General features: G+C 43.8%; 1 protein-coding gene and 1 pseudogene across 2 annotated transcripts; one reads left to right on the forward strand and one right to left on the reverse strand.

Moving 5' to 3' along the window:
• The first annotated feature begins 1,249 nt into the window (after window positions 1–1,249).
• On the forward strand, window positions 1,250–9,118 carry LOC119307353 (protein ACCELERATED CELL DEATH 6-like). Of its 2 annotated transcripts, none has more exons than XR_005149274.1 (3): window positions 1,250–2,049; window positions 8,018–8,633; window positions 8,737–9,118. XR_005149274.1 is itself a non-coding variant. In XM_037583429.1 (3 exons), the coding sequence occupies exons 1-3, from the start codon at window positions 1,287–1,289 to the stop codon at window positions 6,068–6,070; spliced, it is 2,016 nt and encodes a 671-aa protein (XP_037439326.1). In that variant the 5' UTR covers window positions 1,250–1,286; the 3' UTR covers window positions 6,071–6,327. The 2 variants fall into 2 exon arrangements, 1 of the variants encoding a protein (XP_037439326.1); XM_037583429.1 differs by lacking the exons at window positions 8,018–8,633; window positions 8,737–9,118 and adding exons at window positions 3,602–4,152; window positions 5,369–6,327.
• A 1,972-nt stretch (window positions 9,119–11,090) lies between these two features.
• LOC119309065 overlaps window positions 11,091–17,120 on the reverse strand; it is a 47,290-nt pseudogene continuing 41,260 nt past the window's right edge.

The following is a 17,120-nucleotide window of genomic DNA, read 5'->3' on the forward strand; positions in this document are numbered from 1 at the left end:
GGGGGGCTTCTCCTTGTTGAGATCTGGCAGCGGGATCATCCAGATCTCGGCAAGGATGGCGGCGACCCGTGCATGAGAGATGGAGGTCTTCGATCAGATCTGGGTGAAAACCTGCTTTTGGCTATTGCCAAGGCCGGCGATGGCGACGCTGTCTGCGTCGTTCCCTTCCTGAAGGCATCGCCGTGGAGAAGTTCAAGGCCACTCTCTGCTACCTCCAGGGAAAACCCTAGATCAGTAGATCGGATGACGGTGGCTCCCTGGTGTCGTTTCCTCCCTGAGGGCGTCATTCTTGGAGGTGCACACGGGCTCGAGGGACTAGAGGATGGCGACTTTGGTGGAGCGGTGCTTCATCTTACATATTGATGGTGGCGGATCTCGGCGGCGTGGCGTTGCGGAGACTCGGCGTCTGATGCGCGGAGATGGACTCGTGCAGGAGGAGGAAGCTGTCTGGCGTCATGGTGGCGTTGATGGCAGATAGGCCTGGCAAGGTCGGTGCTTCAGTTCTGCTCTGAGGATGGACCGAGGGATGATGGAGGTGACGGCCCTTGCAGCGTGCGCTGCTCACTGGGAGTGTGCCAGACCGGTGTGGGACCCAATCCAGGTAGTGTCTTGGATGGGACACCCGGCTTTAGATGTTAGGCTTTGATACAATGTCTGTTTGGTATTAGGCCCGGACATTCGGCACGCCTTCATTAAGTGGATAGGAGTAGCAACGATGTTGCCAAGATGATGGCTTCCGGTTTATTGATGTATCACCTTGTATGGTCTTTGTGAATAATTAATAATATGGCTGCATGCATCGTTCAGATGCAGAGGCCGGGGGTATATCCTCCTTTTCTAAAATAAATAAAATAAGTTCACTTCCAACTTAAAAAAGGGAACATTTTCTAATGCAGATTAAAGAACGATTGTATTTAATATGCCATTCCGATAGGTTATTCTGTACTAATAATGATTGATAAAGGACCTCTGGCTGGTGCCTTCATCTTCACAAAATCGTTAAAGAAAGACCGGCCTTAGTGGTTGCATCCAAGTAGTCCGTGTCATCAAATTGTGCAGAATCAAATTCGAACCGAACCAAAGGATCGGAGTAAAGCTGCTACACACAATGAACGATTCCTAACCAAGTGGACGAATAACAACTTTTGTTGTCTCTATATATTTCGAGGCTGCAGCTAACTGTACTATATATACACATAGAGGGAGAACTGCTCCATCGTGCTACTTAGTACAACGTACTATACCAATTACCACTAGAGAATACACAGCATGTCAGGTTGACGCCAATGGAGTCGGGGGGAAAAGCACCTTCCGGGCCGCCAAAGGACAAGGAGGCAAAACCAGCGGTGGTGCAGCAGCACCCCAAGCTGCTGATGGCCGCCCGAAAGGGCCACTGGACACCGCTAAATGTTCTTATGGGCAATAGCGGTGCCGGCGCCACTCCGCCGGCGGTTCATGCAGTCCCGCCCGGAGGCCTCATCAACATCGTCATCGATGACGAGCAGGCCGACGTCGTTGATAATTCTGCAACGACGATCACCTTGGACGTGGAGCTGAACAACGTCCTCCATGTCGTGGCGTCCAGTGGAGACGGTGACGAGTTCCTGGAGAGCGCGAGGGGCATCTACTGCAAGGCCAAGCACCTCCTGGACGCACGCAACAAGAAGGGAGACACGCCCTTCCATTGCGCTGCCAGAGCTGGGATGCTGAAAATGGTCACTCATCTCATCTGTCTGGCGAAAGCTGAGGGCGGCGACGACAGGGTGAAGGCAGCACTGAGGAAGCAGAACGAGCAGGGGGAGACGGCTCTCCATGCGGCCCTCCGCTTGTCGGACAAGGAGACGGTTCGGGCAATGGTCCACGAGTTATGGGTCGCGGATCCAGAACTGACTCGTTTCCCTCTTGCAAGCGGCACGTCGCCACTGTACCTGGCCGTCTCGTTAGGGCGTGAGGATATTGCCGAGGGACTGCATGAGCAGGACCCCGGGCTCTCCTACTCTGGACCAAATGGACAAAACGTCTTGCATGTTGCCGTTCTCAGGAGCACAAGTGAGTTATACTAGATATGCTACTATATCATTCATCATAGCACATCATGCATGGTAAAATCTGGTTTAAACTTGTTAGACTTTTAAACTCGCCAATGTTATGTTTTCATTGTCTGGTTGTTATTAAGTTAATAGATCACCATTGCCCTGGTTATGCTTATATCTGGCCATCCGTCGACCGGGCCGGGCCTACCAAAGCCCGACGCAGAAAACCTAGGCCCAAGCCTGGCCCGGCCCGGCCGCCAGGCCTAAAAATCAGGCTCAATCCCGACCCATCAGTCAAAAGCCCATCGGGCCTCGGGCCATGCCTCTTCCTTAAACCACAAATATGACAGGCCCGAGCCCGGCCCGGCCTGGCCATCGGGCTTAAAATCTAGGCCTAGGCCCGGCCTGTGGGCAAAGGTCGGGTCGGGTCAGGCTGTCCGGGCCGGGTTGCCCATGACAAGGTATAGTTATGCTTTAATTAATTTGAAATCATGTGTCCATCAGATATACCATTGAAATAAAATATGAAATGACCCACTAAACCTCCGTCAAGTTGGTCCCTTTCATGCACGCACTTTTCTTTTTGTCATGACCATGCAATTTTATTTAGTCGCAACTTTCGCCCATTACATCAATTGAATATGCTTAAGATATTTGTAAGACGATATGGGTTGATATAATGGTCTTAAAAGAGCCTCAAATTAGTAAATATGAACATATAAATGAATATTTCTATCTTCCCTTGTTGCAGTTTATCCATTAGGATGTTGTATTTCCATGCATTTGCTACCTTTTGTTTGAACTTTGGAAACCTCTGGCTAGTTGGTGTTCACCAAACACAAACATATATGTCTTTCTTTCTTTATATATTTGCTACTCCCTCGGTTCTAGATGAAATAAAATTCTAGGTTTGTCCTAAGTCAAACTTGTTCAAGTTTAAGCATGTCCATAGGAAAATATGAGATCTACACAACATCAAATATATAGTGGAGTATGAAGCATTCTTTTTGAAAGAACCTAATCGAACTAATTTTGTGTTCTAGATGTTATTATATTTTTCAATAGGCTTGATCAAACTTGAGTAAGTTTGATTCCGGAGAAAGCCATAACTTTAATTAATTTAGAGCCGAGGGAGAATTTTTTAGTTGACTGCTGATATACCATCAAATACATCCATGGAAAGAATTATATGGCGACTGGAATATGATCGTTTCGTAATGCATTGAGCAATAGCTGGACTTATATATTCTTGCATATTCTTGTATCTTAACTTTCTTCATAAAATAGTTGGTGCTCATGCAGTGGTGGAGGTAGGGGGCCCCGGCAGGAGCTATATATGGCTTCCCCGATGATCCCACGTTGGCACATATATATATGCTTAATGTGTACACTTGACCTCTTAGATTTAGGGAAAGTACATGTATTAGTACAATTTGGCCACTGTCATCAAAAGTTTGACTCATTAGGCTCCCTCAATCATTGATTCCTGGCTCCTCCACCGAGCTCATGTGTCACTCTATCTACCTTTATTATAACATTTTTGTGGGGTTACTTTATAATAACTGTAGGTATGACAAAAAATGTTCTGAAATGGAACAATCACCTCAGCAAACAAGGGGAACAAACAAATGGGAGCACACCTCTACATTTTGCAGCCTCATGTGGGTTTCTTGAAACAGTAAAGTGTCTACTAGACGCTGAGGAATCTCTTGCATATCAGTGCGACAACAAGGGGTCATTCCCCATACATGAGGCGGTTAAGGAAAAGCAAGTCAGTGTAGTTTGCACCTTGCTCAAAATTTGCCCGGACTGCGCCCAGCTACGTGATGCCGAGGGCAAGACCTTCCTCCATGTAGCTGCCAAACAAGGCTACGCAAAACTATTTCCTCCTGTTTTACAGGTTTTATTACAAGAAAAGCAGATGTTTGCAGCCATCATGAATATGCAGGATGATGATGGCAACACTGGGTTGCACCTTGCTGTCGAGGCCGGAATTTTAGAAACTGTGTGCTTTTTACTGTGGGACAAGGAAGTTATGTTAAATTTATCAAATAACGAGAGGGAAACTGCACTGGATCTTTCACAGCGCATGCGGACCCCAGGTGTCCTTTTTGGTTTGGTATGTGATCTAACTCCCTTAATGATGGGACCTGCATTACTTTATAGTATGCCTATTTTATTTCATTGAAATTTTATATTAGAATAATAATATTCATAGCAAATATAGTTACACTATTTCAATAAATTTTATATATAAATAGTCGTTGTTAGAAAAGTTGGAGTGCATGAATCTAAGAAGTTATATATATTTCAGAATGGAATCATATAAAAGGCAGTTTATTTTATGTAGTTAATTTTATCATAGCATTTTTTGGCTAAAGATGCCTAATCCTAAGACTTTAGTCATACATTTCATGTAAACTCCATCTTTAACAAATGAGTCTTACTGATTGCTACCCCGCTATAGATCTCACCCCCATTGGTAGGAGGAGCCCCTCCATATCCATTGGTAGAAATTAAAGGACCACCTGGCAACTTTGGGCATTGCTACTCGCTCCTTTTAGTTTTCTTGTCTCTAAAAAAGAACTTGTGGTGCTTTGTGATCACTACGTTCACGTAAAGGAGACCTTGGACAAGTCGTCTATTGTTCTTCTCCTAGCTCTTCTAGATGATATTCTCTCGGTAAACTAATATAAGAAGTGATATAAAATATGTAAACTAGTATAAGACATTTTAGACCACTTATTGTCTCTAGAAAAAAACTTGTGGTGCTTTGTGACCACTACGTTCACATAAAGGAGACCTTGGACAAGTCGCCTACTGTTCTTCTCCTAGCTCTCCTAGATGCTATTCTCTCTGTAAACTAATATAAGAAGTGATATAAAATATGTAAACTAATATAAGCCATTTTAGATCACTTACTAGAACAATGAACATGCGTTACAACGAGATATAAATATTTGTGTTAGCTTTTGATTTAACTGTTCATAATAATGTGATTGTGTAAATAAATGTTTACCAAATTCTGCCTATAAATTGCCTTATATTTTGAACAGAAGTTTGGTAAGTAAATTAAAGTGAAATTGGTTCAGAAGGTAAATAAATTAAGTTGATTCATTATCATAAAGGGAATGTTGGACGAAGGGGTGGTGGAAAGAAATGTGAAATGGGAATCTTACATTTTAAGTAGTAGAGATTAGTTTACAAAGGAAGTAGTTATGTTGCCAAATCTGGTTGTCACCTTTATGCACATGGAAACAAATTCTCTGCATATATATTAGAAGACTGTCGTTGAATACTATCACGTTAATTACTATCTTTCTTTCTTTTTGCAGGGCCGACGGGTTTCGATCCACAAACTTTTAGTGCATGCTGATGCTCAGTACGGTGTTCATAGTAAAACCCGCATCCCTGAACTAAATGAGGAGAAGGAAGAAAAAAGGATCTCGGATTCGACACAGACCATTGGCGTTGTGTCAGCGCTACTCGTGACGATTTCCTTTGCGGTAGCTTTCACCATACCCGGAGGCTATCGAACAGATGATGACCCTAAGGTCGATAATATTAAGGGCGGCATGCCGGTGCTTGTCACAAGCCACTCTCTTCAGGCATTCATTATCGCCAACAACCTGGCGTTGCTCTGCTCCGCCATGGCCACCATCAGCCTCATGTACGCCGGAGTGACCACTGTCGACATCAGCATGCGCATGAAAGCCTTCGTCATGTCCATTTTCTTCCTCAACAGCTCAGCCCGAACGCTGGCTGCGGCGTTTGCGTTGGGCATGTACGCGACGCTGGTTCCTGCGGCTGGCGCAGCAGTTACTCTTACGGTTATAGGCACCACTATCACGCTGCTTGACGTTGCTTGGTTCACGTACATGACATCCAAGGATCAGCTAGTGCTTCGGAAGAGGATGGGTGTTGGCGTGGCCTTGAAATGGTTTGCGCTTTTGGTCCTACGTGGGGTGCTGGCGTGTCTCTGGCCGTACGTCATAATCGCCGGTTTCTTAGCCTATATTACATTATGGAGTAAGTGAAATTAATTCAAGAGGTCATGCTCAACGTGCTACCCTCATGGCCTCATTCATAGTAATGATTTTATGTTTCCTAGTCTCTTCAGGGACAGTAGTTTTTGGTACTGTATTTCTTTTCCCCCGTGTGTGGTGTAGCTAGGTTTGCTCGTCACTTGATTCTTACTGATCTCTGTTTGCTCCAGGCTTCAGGGATGCACATTTCTTTTTCTTTTTTTTAACATCAGTACAGACACAAAACGCTCATACATACACGCATACACACACCCCTATGAACGCATACACGCACACCTTACCCTTATGAGCACCTCCGAAAAACTGAGCCGGCATATCATCTTGAAATTTACGAAGTCACCGTAGGCGTCTCGTCATCGGCGAGAACGTCTCCTCTCACTGAAAGCACATCACCGGAAATCCTAAAATAAATCCAGGAATTATGCGAGCACCAAAACTTGAACCCTGGTGGGCTGGGGATACCACTGTCTCTCTAACCATCCAACCACAGGTTGGTTCACGATGCACATTGCTTTTTGTATCACGGGAAGTTCGTAAATTTTACTCCCTCCGTTCCTAAATATATGTCTTCTTAGATATTTCAGTATAAACTACATACGGATGTATATAGATGCATTTTAGAGTATGGATTCACTCATTTTGCTTTGTATGTAGTTCATACTGAAATCACTAAGAAGACTTATATTTAGGAAATGGAGGGGGTATTACTTTCATAGGTTTAGTTTATGAGTGGTTGTAATTGTTTCCTGCTACTCTTTTTTTGGAAAAAACTTTCATTCCATTTAGAGTAAATATTACATAAAACTACTACAATTCGGGATAGTATTCTCGAAAACTACCACTTTTACAAAAATTTCCAAAACCTACCACAAAGTTGGTTTTTGATTTCATAAAACTGCCATGTTGCACTGATGACCGTGTTGGTTAATTTTAAGCGCGATTATGATATACTGGGTCCACTCGTTAGGTCTGATGTGGCATAAGTCATTACCACTATATTGGACTATTAGGTTGACCATTATGATTGGTGAAGCCCACATGCATGTTGGTACCTGCAAAAATTTAAAAAGCAATCGGGTCCCTATAAGTTTTTAAAAACAATAAAGTCTTCGTATTTTAAAAAAAGGCAATCAGGCCCCTGTATGTTAAAAAAAAGTAATCGAGTCCCTGTAAGTTAAAAAATCAATCAGGTCCCTCTTAATCTTTTTTAAAAAGCAATCAGGCCCTTGTGCGTCAGGCATGGTGTGGTAGCCTGCCATGGTTGCGGTGGCCTTGGCTTTGCCAGGCGTGTTGGTGAATAGCCATGGCTCTGGTGGCTATGGTGAACGGTCATGGCTGGACCGACCGTGGTGGTGGCTGGTCGTGGTGGCTTGATGTAGGCTCGTCGGCATCGATGCTCGTGGATGTGGCCGACCTTGGCTTGAGAGAGAGAGAGAGAGAGAGAGAGAGAGAGAGAGAGAGAGAGAGAGAGAGAGAGAGAGAGAGAGATCAGTGAATGAGAGGGAGAGAAGAAAGAGAAGAGGAAGGAAGAGAGAGAGATATTACATGTGGTTCCGAGATGTAAGTTAACAGTCAACAACCAGTAAAACAAACGGTTTGTTTAGGAACAAACCCGACCTGTCATAAACTAGTTCAATTTTAAACCACATGGTCAGTTGGGTTTGTTGAAATCAAAAACCAACTTTGTGGTATGTTTTTGGAAATTTTGAATAAGTGGTAGTTTTCCAGAACCCTAGCCCAAATTGTGGTTGATTTATGCTATTTACTTCGGTACAAGGAACACTAGAAATAATAAAAATAACATACAGGTCCATAGACCACCTATCAATTTTTTTCTGTTGCAGTTAGATGACCCTAGAATATTTTTACCAAGTGATGACTGTGCATCAGATGATGATGTAGACCATCTTGGTGACGAGTCTCTGCCAAATGGTGTAGGGAAAATAAAGTTAACAAACAAGGAAAGATTGGCTCTTTTACTACAAGGAGATAAATCTGATGAGGAACAAACTGATGACCTGGACATGGAAATAACATTCAACGTGGAGTTTGAGGACCTCAGCAAATGTATCCTTGAGAGAAAGAGCAGCGAGACGAAGACTGTCTGGGAGATGCATCAAGAAAAAATGAAGGAGAAGCGGAAAGCTAGGAAGAGGTCGTCAAAGGATGATGATGAGTATAATGAGGAAGATAGTGCTCATGAAAATGATGATTTCTTTGAGGACGAAAAGGATGATGAAGAAGTTAAGCCAATCAAGCAATAGAAGGTGAAGAAGACCAAAGGGAAAGGAAAGGACAAGAAGCTTCCAGAGGAACATTTTGAGCCAGAAGCAACTAAAGAAGAGTTGGAGCTCTTGGTTGCTGCTGACCAGGATACAGCCAATGGTGCAAAAGGGTTACAACAAAAAGTGCAAGAGTAAGAATGGCAAAAAGGGCAAGGATTGTGTCGAGGACAAACTTCATGTGATCGATATTAGCACAGACGACCCGAGGTTCAAACCATGTTGGCGAATCATCTATTTGCATTGGATCCTACTAATCCCCAGAATAAGAGGTGTCACCAGATTCCATAATCATCATATCCCTATCTTGCTAGTGTATAATCTGCATGATCTCCATAGTGTTAATTTACGCTTATCGTGAATGGTTTTGTGCAGGAGTGCCACCTTCATGCGAAAACAAGCCAGGAAGAAGGGTGCGCATGCAGATGCAGGCACATTAGACAGTGAACCGCATGTGGAGGAATTACCTTCGGGGAATCCAGATGATGCATCTTCTAACAAGATGAATCTGAAACACGATGGGGAGAAACTGCAGATGCTATCTGCTGTCAGTTCTCTCAAAAGGAACCTTACCGCAATCAAGAAAGCAAGCATGAGCGACCGATAGAGAAGATGTTTCTTTTGCTCTGTTGCATCTTTTTTCCTTTTGGTGGAAATGCATCTAAAGTCAGCCGATAGAGTTGCTTTACAGTAGATTGAAGGTTTGGTGTTTATGTGCCTGTTGCTGATATGCCATTTTTGTGTTATGACAGCACAATGATCCAGTTGGAAAATTTTTATGCTGTTAAGTTTGGTAGATAACGTTTTCTGATTCGTTCTTGTACTAACAAACAGGTTACTCCAGCGTTACTGCAAGGGTTTCATTTACTGGCTAAATGTTTTTTGCTAAAAAATTGCATATCTTCTGGCGCTCGCACGTGTTATAGCTTAGTCATTGAATCATCTTGATGATCCATACCATTTGTCATTTCCCCCTTAAATCTATATTCACCCTACAAATCCCCAGATCAAACAGCTCTGGATCTACGCTTACCGCAACACACAATTCACATCATTGATGCTTACCGGCTATTCTTTTTTTAAAAGCATAGTATACATATTTTCCATTTTCTCAGAGCTACTCCTAGTATTATGTGGGTTTACTTTTCATTTACTGATTACATCCTCATTTGATTCTTTCGAAACATCCCATTGGAAGTTGGCCTATAGCCATGGACGTGCATGCCATGCTTTGCACCTATGCTTTTCTTTTAGCGAGAAAGGTTCATTTTAAACCTTGAACTTGTAGAGGTTAGCCAAATCGAAACTTAACATCTGATTCCCTCAAATTAGCACTCTGAACCATCAAATCCTAGTCTAATTTCATTTAAAAAATCCTAGTCTAATTTGAACCTTGCGACCGTTGAGGCCAAAAATGCAGACATGTTACAATCTTCTGGGTTGCTATTTTTTTCTCCTCGTCCATTCTGATTGATTTCTGTTCAGCCAAATGAACATACCGGTGGGTCTGGGTATGTTGAATGACATGATTGGACGCGACGATGTTTATTAGTGATCTATTTGGTGGTTTATGCAATGAAGTTTAGGGGCTGCGTTCTGACGAAAATGTGACTCGCTCTCAAGAACATACAGGAAGAAAGAGCTTGTTGTTGCTCCGCAAGATCAACTGAAAGAGAAGAATGAAGAGATTGCTGATATTGGGGCAGATATGAGAGAAGGGAGATGATAATGTTGTACATATAGCAAAAATATTCCTGGCATTTTCATAGCAACATAACAACAAATATTCCTGGCATTTTCATAGATGTTTGACAACATTTGCAACATAAAAAGGACAATTTCATCTTAGACAACAAGAAGAACATGTGAAACAGGAATAGGTTGGCACTGAAGATGCAGTGCTTCCCCTTTTTTGCCCTCGTCCTCTCTCTCTCTCTCTCTCTGATAGCAGATGTTGATTTGGAACTGAAGATGGTACAACATCAACATTTGCAAAATTTTCTTTAGGAGGTTTAAACTTGTTAGCTTGTGCAGGCAGGCACTGGAGATGAAGCGTTTGAGATGTGTTATTGCTGCTGCAGGAGTCTGAGAGGGTGTTGTTATTGCTAGGGCAGGGCAAGTGCACTAGTTTGTGCTTGCTTGAACATATATATAATAAATGAAAAGCTATATATAAATTCAGCATAAATGCAATTTAATAAGTTAAATTCAGGAAGATGCTCTAAAATTCAGGCACAATGCTCTAATTTGTGTGAAATGATCATATATTCACTTAATTGCTCTAAGATCTCTATAATTCATGAAAAGCCTTTAAAATTTATAGAAATATGTAAATTAAGGAAAATGCTTCAGCATGGTAATTTTTCTGTTGATTTTTTACGCCACATGATAATTTTCACCGTAGAATATGGCAAATCCTTATACACAAGCATGACATTTTTATTTGTTTTCACATGGCAAATCTGATCATCAGATTTTTAGCAAAAATCCGATGTCAGATTTTTAACATTTCCGACATTTGTGAGTGGTGAAGAAACTGAGAAAAGAACATGTTAGGATAGAGAGAGAAAAACTTACAGATGTTCAGTCTGCAGTAGACTGCATCTAGGAGATCACAAGGTTAAAATAGTCTGATTGTCCTTCTCGTACTAGTCAGAAATATGTACTCGTTCTATTAGAACTATCAAAATCCTACACAAAACAGCATACCTGATGTATGCATGTATGTATCACGATGCAAGTCGCCTGAACAAAATTCCAGTAAATACCAGAGCTCCAAACCACTTATTTGAGACAAAACAATAGAGTAGGGATTAGACATATTGAGTCTAAGCACTTAGTATGAACATTGCTCTCGAAGGGATTACTCCAAGAACCCAAAGCCGCTGACCATATTCACGGCGTAGTCCCTCACCTGGTAGGAGGGGGAAGGGTATCCCTCCTACAATATGCAGACGCTACCATAATAATGGTGGAGGGCTCTACGTCAGACATTGCCAACCTGAAGTTCCTCCTCCTTTGCTCCAACAGATGTCGGGGCTCACAATCAACTTCAGTGATAGTGAAGTGATGACTCTTGGGTACCCCCCCCCCCATAGGAGGCCCAGGCTATGGCCGACCAGCTCAATTGTCGGTTGGGTACTTTCCCCACGACCTACTTGGGGATTCCCATTAGTGACTCGCGTCTCACCATGGCTGATCTTCGCCTGACAGTGACCCGGATGCAGCACCGGGTAGAGCCCTGAAAGGGGAGGTGGCTCTCGAAGGCAGCCCGGGTGATCCTTATCAACTTCTCGCTTGCCAGCCTACTCTGGTTTCTCATGAGCTTCTATAGCCTCCATGAGACGCTCCATCAGGAGATCGCCTAATACCAATCCAGGTTTTTTGGGTAGGCGAGGGGGATAAGCAGAAATACCATATGGTGAGCTCGCCCGACATTTGCAAACCCAAAGACCAGGGTGGCCTTGGGATCTTGTCCTCCCGGCGCATGAACATTGCTCTCCTGACCCGATGGCTCTGGAGAATCGCCAATAGGGAGGGAGGCCTCTGGCTTACCATAATCTAGAATAAGTACCTTCGGGGCCAACCACTAGCTTTCTGTCAGCGTTCCGGTGGCTCCCGGTTTTGGCAGGCCGTGATCCAGCTCCTACCCGTGCTCCGCATTGGCACATCCATCTCGGTTGGCTCCGGATCCTTGACTCTGTTCTGGTACGATCTTTGGGTAGGCAACTCACCCCTGGCCGCGCGATTCCCAGATCTATTCGCCTTTGCGGTAGACCCTCGTGTCTCTATCTGGACGGCCCATATTGACTTAGGGTGTCTCGCTTTCCGGCGTCCCTTCGGCCCCCTTGAGATGGCTGCTTGGGACTCCCACCTCCAGGACATCGCCCTTCTCCCATGGATGTCGAGGGCGCCACTAACTCCATCTCTTGGCGACTGGATTCTCCGGCCACTTCTCCACTAAATCCCTATACTCGGCCATCGCCCCCTCGTTGGCCCCTGAGCCCTTTATCCTGATCTGGGACATTCGCCTGCCTCTGAAGATCAGGATCTTCCTGTGGCAGTGGATCCAGGGACGCATTCCCTCTAGGATAGAGGTCCTCAAGCGTGATGGACCTGGCGACGGGATGTGTCCCATCACTACAAAAAAATACACTTTCTTGATGATATGTGTTTGTCACAGTAGGTCGCGTTTTTTGTCATGCATGTACATCCATGACAAATTTATGACAGAATCAAGATAGTCATACCTGTGCTGTCGTAGAAGTGTTCCATGACATTACCAAAATTATCATCGCGGAAGTGTCCACTTCCATGACGATAAATCGCGCGTCACAGAAGTGCTTTCGTCAAGGGTGACCGACACGTGGCATCCACCGTAACGGAACGCCGTTAAGCTATCGGGTTGGGTTTTGGATCCGATAACCCGTTAACAGCCCCGACCAATGGGGATTTTCCACGTGTAAAATCATCATTGGCTGGAGGAAACACGTGTCGGCTCATTGTTGGGACAGATGTCAACCACTCATTGGACAGAAGGCCCCTATGATACGTCGACACGTGGCACGGCCCAAGAGAGGCCCATTCCTGTGAAAAGGCCGGCCCGTTTGACTTGGTCAAAAGGTGACGGGCCGACCCATGGAAAGCCTGTTAACAGCCTGTTCACATATAGCCCATTTACAACCCGCTAACCCAAGGCCTGTTACGCCCTATCCGAATTAGGCCCAGTAGTGTCATCTGGGCCATGCAATATGATTCCAGCTCGTTTTCACTTCTGGCCCATGTATGGCCCATAACGTCTTTCGGCCCATATGAGGCCCTATGTAACTCTTGGCCTATTAACGGCCCATGGTGGAACTGGCCCGCAATGAACAGTGTATCACTTTAGGCCCATTAACGGCCCGTGGTGAAACTGGCCCGTAATGAATAGTGTATCACTTTATACCCATTAAGGGCCCGTTATTCAGTTGGGCCATTTGCAGCCCATTTTATCTTTCGGCCTTCTCAGAGCCCATTTATTCTTGGGCTCATTTGCAGCATTCGGTTACTTACGGCCCGTTACTGTCATTTTCTGCTTGTGGGCCAAATTCATCCCGTCGTTACAGTCGGCCCGTTTGTGGTCCGTTAGTCTATTGGGACATTTTCATAGCATCACCAAATACGGCCTATTAACGGCCCGTTATGGTCAGCCCATAAAACGTACGATTTCCATTATAGGCCCGTCTATGGCCCATTAAAGGCTAGTACAAGACCCATAAATGAGTCGGCGGCCCATGGATCCTACGTGACGTAGAAGGCCCATGGATCCTGTGAGACGTAGAAGACCCATGGACACTGCGAGACGTAGAAGGCCCATGGATCCTGCGAGACGTAGAAGGCCCATGGATCGTACGAGACATAGAAGTCCCATGGATCCTACGAGGCGTAGAAGGCCCATCGTCGGGCGAGTTGGCCCCTGTTTGAACGATATAGCATATTCAAAGAATTATCCTACTCAATACTATCACCTCTAAAAAGCATACACTATACAACAAAGAGATCAAGGCATAGAAAGGTAGAATAATCCTACACTATACAATAAAGAAATTATAGCCGATTATACCCACTGGGCATTATGGTATGGCACAGGTGATAATAAAGCATACACAAATAGCAAATTACATACACTGGGCAAATACGGCTCATACATCATGGACGCGCATCAACTTAACTCCATTTGAACTATAATCTCTTCAGAAAATAGGATTGGCCGGATTCAGATAGCACAAATTTTAGTCTGCAAAATCTCCAATTCCTTCATGGTTACCTCGGTGTCTTGTTTTATTTTTTTGACTCCTGCATCTAATACCTATATGTCCAGTCTCAACTTGTTGATTATACATTGACAATCATGTACACGTTGTCTTGCCACCTCTAGTTGATGCTCGAGAACATCAGCACATTCCAATTCCATTCCATAATCATTCTGTAACGGCCATGCCGCGCTGCTCGCAGATTTTTGTGTTGATGTCACTTCATCCTGAAATGTTTCTGTAAGTACACATGACTAGGGCAAAAATATAGTTACAATAGTGAAGCGAACAAGACACTATTTTGTACTACATGGCAAAACAGGACTAACAATAATGTTACACGTCACTTTCACAAAAAAATGTTACACGTCATGAAGCATAAGCAGGTGATATTTTAAAAATTATAAAAAAGATAGTCTGTGCAGCCTGCATACAGAAATCCCTCTTAGCTCACCAGAGGAGCATGATGTTGGGGCCCAATCGAAAACACAGACAAGTTACAAATTTAGACAACACGTTGTGTATAAGTAAGCAAGCAGTTGGCCATTCTGTACCTCAATTAAAGTCTTAGGGAGTATAATGAAGAGCAGAGGGTTTCATACAAACATACTACAGCAGGCAAAACTATGCAATCATTAGCGTAGTATAAACTAGATCGTGAGCCTCATGCAATAATAGTTGGTTAATAGACTTCAAAGCTTCAGACACACTTCGGTAGAGTAATTAAATGGTAAGGCCTTTAATTATGTCAACTAATAGTGATACAAGTACCGAACATCAGGCATAATTATTTGGGCATCTCATTAAGTGAGGACAAATAAAGCAATTGAAAAGAGAAAATTAACTATGCCTGAAACAAACAAGGAATTGAACTGTTGAGTTGCATACAGTGACTTACCTTAGCAGGTTGAAGAGGCTCAGCGCAGCTCCTACTTCTCTTGCAAGGCTTCTTCCTAACATCTTGTACTTGGAAATCCTCAATCTTATCTTCATTGCACCCCCTCTGCAAGGTGACACAAACTAGTTACTCGTCTCCTTGGAAGATAAATATGCATACTTTCCCGTCTGTGAACACAAAAGGATGAGATTATAACAAAACAACACCACATAATGAAACATGCCGCATCTCTTGCACTTGCACACAATGAAATGAGCATTTACTATGTCTGCACTATGTAAAAACTAGGCATACCTTCGAACTGGATCTCCAGGTACTCTTAGAGAGCCTACTGTAGTGTACAGCCAAACCTTTATGTCACATATGAGTTAGACAAGGCCCCACTACAGCAGCCCTTAGTGTTTAAATCGTTGACAAGATCTGTTAGAGTGTTAGGTCAAGAACAGCCAGTAATCAAAGCAAACAGTCATGGTATGGATGGCTGATGCAAACAAGCAATTGAACAGATGTGTGGGCAAATCTTACATATCAAGAAAAGAATCAAAGAAGGAGGCTTAAAGACCATCACTTGACTGACCAGATTTAAGGGGCATTTAAACATCATGTGCAACATATGAACTAACATAAACATTGCATATTCCAGATTCTACAATGGAATGCACATGTATTAGGTTATGCCATGTATGATGATGCCTAAATGTACAGATAGCAGGCAGGAGTGATTCGTCATTGCACGCACAATTGAATTGCAGGTTAAGGGCCAGTTCGATTCTGCCTTTTCAGGGTATATTGTTAAAATAAGCCATAAAAGATGTAAAGAAGTCATTTTTGAGTTATGGGCTTGGGCTTAACTAATTTCGCTTTGGAGGGGAGTGTTTCGGGTAGAACCTCACTAAAAATTGAAGGGAAGGGGAATAGTGAAATGACTCTGTTGTCTGCCTATATTACACTCAAAATGCAACTGTTGATGCCCGTGTCACACCTGACCCTCAAGTAAAAACAAACACGCAAGCATTCATTGCCCTGCCCGCTTGCATCTCCTCTCACATTTCCCTCTACCTCGATCCCCTACCTGCAGCACTAGGATTCCTCCAGCGAGCCGTCGCTAATGGTCCCATCTGGCCTGGTCCTCGACGATGCTATGTCCAGCTAGGCTACATGCCCGGCGGGTAGGGGCAAATCTCCTGGCTGCTCCTCCCTCTGGCGCCGCCCCTCATTCTCATGGTCTCCAGCAGCTGCTCCACTGTGGTTCGTCCAACACACTACTCCGGCGGGCGCTGCACAACTACGGCTGATGCCACACTACGGCAGAAGGCACCTTGTTCCCCCTCCCCTCCTCCCAGGCCATGGCCTTGAGGTGCTGTTGAAGGATGAGCTCATCCAACAAGGTGAGGATCTCCTCTGATTTTTTGTCAAATTTTCATTCTGATCCACTATACGATGAATTGCTATGAGTTGCTTCTGCTGCTGCTATATGATGCATTGCTATGAGCTGCTCCTGCTGCTGCTATATGATGAATTGCTATGAGTTGCTACTGCTGTATGATGAGTTGCTATGAGCTGCTGCTGCTATATGATGAATTGCTATGAGCTGCTGCTGCTGCTATATGATGAGTTGCTACAAGCTGCTCCTGCTGCTGCTATATGATGAACTGCTATGAGCTGCTCCTACTGCTGCTATATGATGAATTGCTATGAGCTGCTCCTATTGCTGCTATATGATGAATTGCTATGAGCTGCTGCTGGTATATGATGAATTGCAGACTGCTACTGCTGTATGATGAGTTGCTATTAGCTCCTGCTGCTGCTATATGATGCTTTTAGGTGGTGCTGCTATATGATAATAACCAGCCACTTGGACCATCAAAATTCAATAAATAATTGTTCTTCATTTAAATGTGGGTCATGCGTTCTTCGTTTAAATTAGGCAATGGGATCTCTATGGAAAATATTGACCAAAGTAGATTGTGCCAAGTAGATGGTATCTTTGTATTTGCATTTTGAGCAAATAGTGATGGTCTGTTTTCCTATCATATTAATTACTGCACTGGGTTCAATTTGTGATGTTT

The sequence above is a fragment of the Triticum dicoccoides genome, chromosome 5B (assembly GCF_002162155.2).
Source record: "Triticum dicoccoides isolate Atlit2015 ecotype Zavitan chromosome 5B, WEW_v2.0, whole genome shotgun sequence".
NCBI classification, from domain to species: Eukaryota; Viridiplantae; Streptophyta; class Magnoliopsida; order Poales; family Poaceae; genus Triticum; species Triticum dicoccoides.